The sequence below is a fragment of the Lampris incognitus genome, chromosome 13, assembly GCF_029633865.1.
Source record: "Lampris incognitus isolate fLamInc1 chromosome 13, fLamInc1.hap2, whole genome shotgun sequence".
NCBI lineage: Eukaryota > Metazoa > Chordata > Actinopteri > Lampriformes > Lampridae > Lampris > Lampris incognitus.
The window spans coordinates 37,992,952-38,001,968 of NC_079223.1; the positions used below are offsets into that span (position 1 = coordinate 37,992,952).

The 9,017-nt window shown below is 45.1% G+C and overlaps 1 protein-coding gene across 3 annotated transcripts in view; it reads left to right on the forward strand.

The window, feature by feature from the left end:
- The window catches only part of LOC130122411 (arginyl-tRNA--protein transferase 1), a 76,486-nt gene extending 69,870 nt beyond the window's left edge, over window positions 1–6,616 (forward strand). For all 3 annotated transcript variants that reach the window (XM_056291312.1, XM_056291313.1, XM_056291314.1), the window contains one exon: window positions 5,713–6,616. In XM_056291312.1, coding sequence (XP_056147287.1) covers window positions 5,713–5,891 — 179 coding nt within the window. In that variant the 3' untranslated portion in view covers window positions 5,892–6,616. The remainder of the gene's footprint in view (window positions 1–5,712) is intronic.
- The last annotated feature ends 2,401 nt before the right edge of the window (window positions 6,617–9,017 follow it).

Consider the following 9,017-nt stretch of genomic DNA (forward strand, 5'->3'; position numbering starts at 1 on the left):
CAGCGTTTGCCCACTGAGGCATGGACTCTATAAGACCCCGGAAGGTGTCCTGTGGTATCTGGCACCAAAACATTAGTAGCAAATCCTTCAAGTCCTGTAAGTTGTGAGGTGGAGCCACCATGGATTGGAGTTGTCGGTCCAGCCCATCCCACAGATGCTCGATTGGATTGAGAATTGGAGAATTTGGAGGCTTAGGCAACACCTTGAACACTTCGTGTTCCTTAAACCAATAACAAACAATGTGTGCAGTGTGGCAGGATGCATTATCCTGCTGAAAGAGGCTAGTGCCATCAGGAATACCATTGCCATGCAAGAGTGCAGATGGTCTGCGATGATGTTTAGGTAGGTGGCACGTGTCAAATTGATGTCCACATGAATGGCTGGAACCAGCATTTCCCAGCAGAACATCACACTGCCTCCACCAGGTTGCTGTTTCAGAGATGCTCTGACCCAGTTGTCTGGTCATAACTATTTGGCTCTTGTCAAAGTCACTCAGGTCTTACTCCTGCCCATTTCTCCTGCATCCAACGCGTTGACTACGAGAACTAATTGTTCGCTTACCATCTAATCTACCCAGAACTTGACATATACCTTTGTTTGGAGATGGTCGTTATTCCGTTCACCTTTGAGTGGTCATAATGTTTTGGCTCATCGGTGTATATGAAGTATGTATGTATGTATGTATGTATGTATGTATGTATGTATGTATGCATGTATGCATGTATGCATGTATGTATCAATGGCAGGAGAGAAAGACGGTCAGACAGACACTGAATTATTTTGTCAGAGTGAGGTCATAGTTGGATCTGGTGCCATGCAGGGAGGTAAAAAAACACACATATACCCTTGGGAGTACAACTGCTACTGACCCTCCCTCCCTTTTCTCTTTGTTTCCCTCTTCATCTTTAAGGCAACGTGTTTATAGTATGGTGTAAAACTAAAGGCAACAAGAGAAGCTAAGTGAGAATTTCCTAAGAAAACTCTTCGCTATTGCCTTTTTAATTTCTAAACAGACTTTTATAGAAGCAACGGTGAAAGTTAGTGAAAGCGCCACACCCAGGTATGAGTGAGAGTCTTTTAAAGGAAAATTAGTCGGGTGGTTGTTTACTGCATGGCCATTAACAGTTTCAGTTTTGGTAAGATATCCCTATTCCCGTCAGTCACAGACAGCCAGTGTATCACAGTGTAGGTACAAAACACTGAGCATAAAATGGTGGTCTTGGAGTTTGGAATTTTGATTCTGCTTGCAATTCCTGTGTGTGTGCGTCCATGTAAGGGCTTTGTGTGTCCTCCATCCCTTCGAGGACTGTTGATCTTGGACTGACCCGTACATTATTTCAGGCCTGGCTTTCTGTACTGAAACCCAATGCCAGTACATTTCAGCACTAGCTAGCTACATCATTAGCTCCCAAGGTCATAGCCAAGTTGTGGGGTTGGACTGGTGCTGAAGATGATGTCTGCCAGATTTGCGGTAGCAGTGGGGAGGTTGTTGTCTTCTACAGAAATACACGCAGTGGTCGGTCAGTCACCAGGTCAACTTGATCCGTGTCACCACCAGGCTAGCAGCAGGGCATACCGCTGAGGCTTGTGGCCCAGTCCCAGTTGGCAGGTCATCAAAATATGGCTTGACCTAGGCCTAAATAAAGCCATGTTTCTTTCTGTTTTTCAAATTAGCACAGAAGACCAACGTTGTAGTGGAAGCTATGTGGTCAGAACCAGGCAAGTGGGGAGCCCTGTGTTGTCTGCCTTATCTACATACAGTGGTGTTACAGTCAGTGTATGTTGTATTAGATAAGTTGTTGTATTTTGTTTTTGTTAAGCCTGCCTAGAGGTGCCGGCATCATTCTGGGTTAGAGGGAGGCGAGGTGCTGGTTGTCTGTTCAGAAGGTCTGGGTGAAGGGTTACAGAGCTCTCCTAATGAGGTGTGGAAGAGCACTAATCTAAAGTTTACACCATGCTGTCAAAAATGGGCTCACATTGATTGCACGCCAGTCGCTCTCACATCTTGGGCCTCTCTGTGACCTCACTCACAGACACACACATGTGCATTTGTGACCCCCACAATCCCACACACATACATATTCTACACAGCACATGTGTACTGTCACTCTTATAAACACGCACTCTTGCACTTATGTCTTAATCTGTGTTTGTCTGACAGAGAAGTAGGGGCATTGCCCTCATGCAGGATAAACACTTGTAAAAAGTGTGTGACATGAGTCACACCCTGAACCCTAAGTGCCTCAAACAGGCACCAACTTAGATACAGCTTTTACACATCCTGTGCACATGCGTACACTACGCTAAGTATCAGTACAAAACCAACACGTGTGGTTACGCCATTGTGCGCCCATTCTCTCTCTCTCTCGAATCAATCACACACACACACACACACACTCACACACACACACAAACACACATTTGCATTTTGAAAGTGTGCATTGGTAGAGCAGCCAGGCCAAGTCGTGCCAAGACTTAAGTTGGAAAGAGGCAGCACAGGAGAGAAGGCTCCTCAATCTTAACAAGCCCCTGTATGACAGCACCCACTTATTACCTCCTCTCTTCTCCTCCTGATGTCTGTCTCTATACACGCCTGGCTCACTTTCTGTCTTTATATGCCTGTCTGTCTCTGTAAGCCCTGCTGTCAGAGGCACTTCTCTCTGCTCCTCAGCTAGGCTCTTCTTTAATGTTCCCATCCAGTGTGGAAGGGAGAGGGACATTACTCCTCTCTCAAATGCATCTGTCTGAGTGCAGGAGGCAGGAGGAGGCTGGAAGTGGTTAAGGAGTCCCTTTGAACATCGAACTTGTTGATTTTGACTGGAGCAGGAGTAAATTGGCTCCACTGCAGAATGATGGAAATAATAGTAAAGAAATTAATGTCGGGGGAAAAAATCCTGAAATGTTTGGGGGTGGGGAGGTAATAATGTAGGTAGGCATTTGTTGTCTTGTTCAGAGACACTTAAGAAGGGGGAATGCTTGCTGACACGGGGGCATGAACTCAGGTCTTCTGGTTGAAAGGCAATCCCTCTACTGACTATTTTGGCCTACTCTCTATTTTCTTATTGAAGTTCTTCTTCGGCTGCTAGCAGCATTTGGGTCACAGGAAGTGGTATTATCCAAAGACTAACCCTATGACCAGTGTCCGGTGTCAAGAAAGTGTTACAAAAGCCAGAGATGGATGGGAAGAAGGAGAGGAGCGTGGCGGGGTGTCAAACCCTCTGGCTCCGGCCCTGACCCTCTCACTCCCAGACCGACCCTCACCACTCCTCTTCCCCCGACCCCTTGAACCTTGACCCCGTCAGGCTGTGACCTCATGGCGGCATGTCACTGAACGTCCGGTGCGCCTGACAGGAGGGGTCTGGAGCTGCTCAGAACAGAGAAGGAATGAATGAATGAATGGATGGATGGATGGATGGATGGATGGATGGATGGAGGGAGAGGGGTAAATGGGTGTTTATGTAAAGAGCGGATGTTTGGATTGTCTTGTCTAAGAGTGCAAGAGAGTCCCAGCAATCCTGTCCAAGTTCTGCTCAGTGTTACTGTAGAGGGTAATTGAGCAGCTGAAAGCCCTATACTGTTGTTTATGAAGTGTTCACCACTTGATAAGAATCTTGACATGGAGAATAGTCCGGCTGCGGACCACTGTCTCACACACTACAGTGGACAGCAGAGGTGGAAGTGACACTGTTCAAGTTGCATAACTGTGAGCTGTCACACCATGATAAAGGGCATGAGGAGACACTGTTCACCTACGGACGATGCTAAAGTGATTAGCTTAACTTTTTTAGGAAGTGCAGAGTGTAAATACCCTCCTGTCATCTTGTCAGCTCACATTAATACTTTCATGGCCAAAAGTATGATCATGTGGAAGTTACATAACAAGTTTATATCTTTTGAAACCCAAGTTTAATATAGTGCTGATTTTCCTGACTTTAAGGTTTATGCTGGTGTAATGGATCTTCCAATTTAATGACTCATCATTTTTGGAATCGGGGAAAAGGCCAAGGTTTCGGCGATGCTGAACAGTGAACTTGAGCTTTTGAATAAAACATAAAGCCATAATATAAAATGAAAATCTCAGCTGAACGATGACAATATTTTGAGAAGGGGACTAAAGGGAGATAGCAGGAGCCTCAGGGTTTTTTTCCCAGGAATGCTGGAAATATCTTCGACCAAAAAGTTAAATGGCAAGTTCAAATCCTCACGCACTCTTCGCTTTGATGTTCCACTGAATTTACTGCAAGTGCCAGAGGCCATCATGTACTTTCAAAATTTACACTGGATCCAGTCTTACAAATCGCTTGTGTTCATCGTCTCTTGTCCCTACGTTGTAATCCATGTGTCATTTAGACCTACATTTTGCAATTCATGGTTTTTTGGAGGCTGGTGCCCTGAATTCTCCTTCTCTAGACCAGTGATATTTCAGCCCTTATACTTTATTGTTCCAGCTATTGACTTAGACTATTTCTATTTAAACACTTTAATTGTGAAGTCCAGACAGAATACACAATACCTGCACCCCACTGCCACTTTAGGGAAACAAGTCACATAATTCACATAAGTTAAAAGAACTGCCTTGTGGACATCAACGTCTGGCAAAAGGAAGAGCTTGTTTTTTTGTATTGCATTGGAATTCGGTGTTGTCTCTTACTGCGCTGAGCCATTGATGGACTGCTGACAGGGGATTTGGTAGTGCTTTGGTGAATATTTCAGGAATTTGCCAAAAAACAAGATAACACAAATACATGCACCACCAGAGTGATCAGCTACACTCCACATGGCTGTAACTTGGGGAGTAGTAGTGAGGAATAGGAAGCCCTGGGGTCTATTAATACTGTTCTTGACTCACGCACCACCATGGGTTTAGGAGGTCAGGCCACGCCACGTCATACCTCCTTGTTATTCTCGTCGTTGGATTTGATTTCTGCTTCCTCCATGCCAAGTTGGTCAAGGAGTGTAGTGTGCTGCTGTTGTAGGGTTCATGTTCCGTCTACACAACTTCCTGATACAGAATTTATGTTTAAAAGACGCAGTGATTTCTGGAAAGATGCATTGTTTGGAGTGTGTAGATGAGCTGTTATAATTTTCTGTGCGGGTGTAAGAGAAGGGTTGGCTGTAGTAGTGTCCATGTGTGAGCCTACATGCAGTGTATCTGCATGGGCGAGGTTGTCTCGGGTGATGCTGTGCATCCCTGGCTACCCTTGGCTGTCGTTTTAGAATATTGGTACCTCCGTGGGTGCCTTGGCTCAGCCTCCCACTCCTGGAAGCAGCAGTTTGTGTCAGTGAGAAGGGTCATCTTTTTTCACCTATTTTCCATCCAATTCTCCAGGGGGCTATTCTTAGATGCTAAACACACATACTTGGAGAGCAGCAGTGTTTTCACTGGTCTGCTGGGAGCTGGCAGGGTTTATGACACAATACAAGGCTGTTGTACAAGGCCTAATGAGATGCTGAGTTTGGAAAGCCAGCAAGGAGCAAGGCCACGTAAACAAAGCCAGCTACAGTAACAAGCCGACGTACTCTGTGACTCCAGGTTTAGGCCACAGGGGGAATTGCTGAAGTGCTGGGGCAGGGCTTTGTGCTCCTCCAACAGCTTCTCGGAACAACAGTGCATTCTTGCCAGCCTTGTACAAGAGAGAGCAAGTAAGGGCAGATTTTTTGTACTGGATGTGGTTTGGAAGGACCTTATTATATATCTTTGTTTGTGTCCAGGTGATGCGCGGATGCTGAAGGATGTGGGCAGAGCCCTGGTGCTTTACAGACGGACAGTCATGCCGTACGCAGCCTATAGCCGCAAACGCAAAGGCGCCAGCGACGAGACTGAGGTGACACAATATGCCAGCCTGGTGGGTCAGGTCTGTGCCGAGAGGATCCTGCTCTATCGCACGTAAACCTCCCGCGCAAGAGACACACCACTGGACTTTTTATTTAAAAGTTCCAATTCCCAGCAAAACGTCTGTTTGCCTGTATCTCTGTCTCTATGTGTGTTTGTCTGCCTGTTTCTCTGTCTCCATGTCTGTCTGTCTCCTCTGTGCAAGTACTTCCTGCTGCTTCACCCTGTAGCTGCACTGAGCTTAGCTTCACACATGCAAATGAATTGACACATTAGCGTCTTATTGCATACTGTATGTATGCACACCCATTCACTCATATTGCCTACTTGATCAATTATATTTTAGTCACGTTTGGTAGAATTCACTTTTATTCGTCATTGAATCCAGCAGCCTGTGTTCACTATGTAGTTGTCATTTATTCTTTTGCTTTAATATTGACAAAGCTCATGGTTACAGGGAACAGTCACTTGAATGTTACTTTGATGTCACGCTTTCATCAATTTTCCTCTTTTTCCAACCATCCAATTAAATAGCATGTTTCCATTGAAGGTCAAGTGAGCTAAGGACATAAATAATCTTTGCATTATCTGATAATATAGCCACCAAAATCCTAGCTCTCTCATAAAAGCCACAATGTAATACCAAAATATAATGTTTATCACTGGATTCCTGTTATGCACATTTTACTTTCTTTCTTTGTGCTGATGTCAGTTGTATTTATGGCTTTTTCTTTACGTTTTGATGCTGTTGATTTTGGCCAATCAAATAAAGAGGTACTTTCTTCGCTCACAGCTTTGAATTTGTGTATGTCTCTGTATGGGGTTGGGGTAGGGGTATACATGCTAATTATGCAAGACATCCTTGACACAACTTTCAGAAGGATTTTTGACTCAGGACTGCAATGCAATGAGGCGCAACTCTAGAAAGATACTGTCTCACAATACGTGCTTACATTAACTGTACTGACACATTCAGCAATGTGGTTGGGCTTATCAACATCGGGTCAGGCTACAGCTCTTAGATATATGAGCTGACAGGACGTGAATGCAAATGGCTCAGACATCAGCAGGCCAGCCTCCAGGCTCGACTCGAACTGGGCCAGGTCCGGCAATTCTAAGGCTTCACTGAAGTGTTCATCTATATAAAGTGCAGATGAGCTGCGTCATTCCTGGGATGTTGCTTAGGTATGCTATAACTCTAACCTAGCTGGGTGGGCCTTCTCGCTCTCCAGCTGCGTATTGGACACACATGCACGCATGCACACGCACACACAATACTGTGAAACTCAAACCACAGACTGGGAAGAGTCAGTTTGACCCTGCACTGGACTGTGTCCGTCCAGCAGCTCTGCAGTCTTGCTGTTATGGTCTGACCTGCCAGTCTGTTTCATACAGCCAGCTTGTCTGCAACTCTTCCTGAGAAAACAGTCAAAACCCTACCTGAGTTTCAGAGTTGGCTGTATCCTTGGGAATTAGAACAGACTTGACGGGCTAATTCACCAGGCAGAGAAAACTGGTGCTGGATAGAGGCCATGTTGGATTCACTGTTTCTCTCCCGCATTAGGCATGCTTCCCTTGGATCTGTGCACACACACACACACACACACACACACAAACACAAACACACTCCTGGCCCTGTCACGAACGGTTAGCCTTGGTGCACACCATACATGAGTAAAAATGCCAGTACCACAATGGCCCTCTTTCTGTCAAAACAATTGGCTCGGTCCAACTGGCCATTTTTTAATAAGTAATGTTGTGAGAGACAGCATGGGAGGGTTCGGTCATTACTCCTATACATAATTGTGTCAACATTTGTGTCCTACATCATTGCTCATGATTCTAATTCAGTACGAAATTCGGTTCTGACCACGGCTGACGTTATATCCAGCCAAAGGTCAGCGTTCAGAGAATAACGAGGGTTCGAGAGAAGAGTTTTATCTTCACATAGAACTTGGGTCAAATAGAATATTTGCCTACTTTTTATGGTTTCTGTGAGCCAGATGGTTGGGTTCAGAAATGTACCAAAAAGTTATTTCAATAAAGTACTTGAAAGTCAATTTAATGTGCTCCTCCGGGATTGAAAACCTGCATCACCATCAGTATCATCCCTCGACACTCATCTGGTTTTTCGGAAAAAATAAAACTAATGCAAGCAAAAACCATATTGTGGCTTCTTTTAATCCCAGGTCTACTTCACGTCAGAACTTCTTTCGGCCTTTTTTTTTTTTTCCTTCTCTTTTCCCTGCGTTTAGCAGACAACCACGCGTCCCCATGGAGATTCTCTGGCCAGGTGAGATCTCGGAGGACTCCACGGAGGAAAGAAGATGTGTCTGCATGAAATTTCAAGGGAAGGAAAAGCAAAAGAGGAAACCATGAGATAGGTACACCATGTCTGGTTTCCCTATTTCCACCCCTTCATCCAAAGTGATAGAAATGCCTGAGAAACAAGGACTGATAAGCCTCGTTTTTTTTACTTAAAGATCTGCCAACGATACGATACTATGCCATGCCATGTATTATTTATTTCTCTGGTAAACAAGAGGGACTGGTTTTGATAACGGAGTGTTTTTGGAAATTAAGAAATTTTTTCCCCCCACATTTTTACTTTTCCCAAGATTAGAGCCCAGAAACACAACAGGAGTGGTATGGCAGGGCGTGTGTCATCTGCCAGCATCCTGGACTCACGTGCACACGAGTAGACCTGTGCATTCCATGTGGCTTCTGAATTGACTGTGACATAAAGCTGTCTTCCTGTTTGTAAATGTGATCTTATCTCCTTGTCAGCAAACCGTTTGATGTCCCTCCGCTTGTCCTCCGCTGAGATGATCTTTCCACAGCATAGTCAAGATTTCTTTCACTGTACCCAGGGGCAGAATCTAAACATTCCCTGAGCATGTGGTGGGTTTTGTGTGTGTGTGTGTGTGTGTGTTTTTATCACCGTGTGTGTGTGTTTACTCTGACTGGCTCTTGAGCGTGGGCTGGAACATTTAGGTGTTTGGATTGGCTCGCCGTTCGGACAGTGTGAATTTACTAGTTTGTTTTTGACTCTCTCTCTCTGTCTCTCTCTCATGCTCACTCGTTCCCTCTCTGCAACAGTGTGTGTCTATATGTCTGAGTTGTTTGTTCCATTGTAATGCGGACGTGTATTAGCGCATGTTTGAACTGGCACCCACGCCAGGCC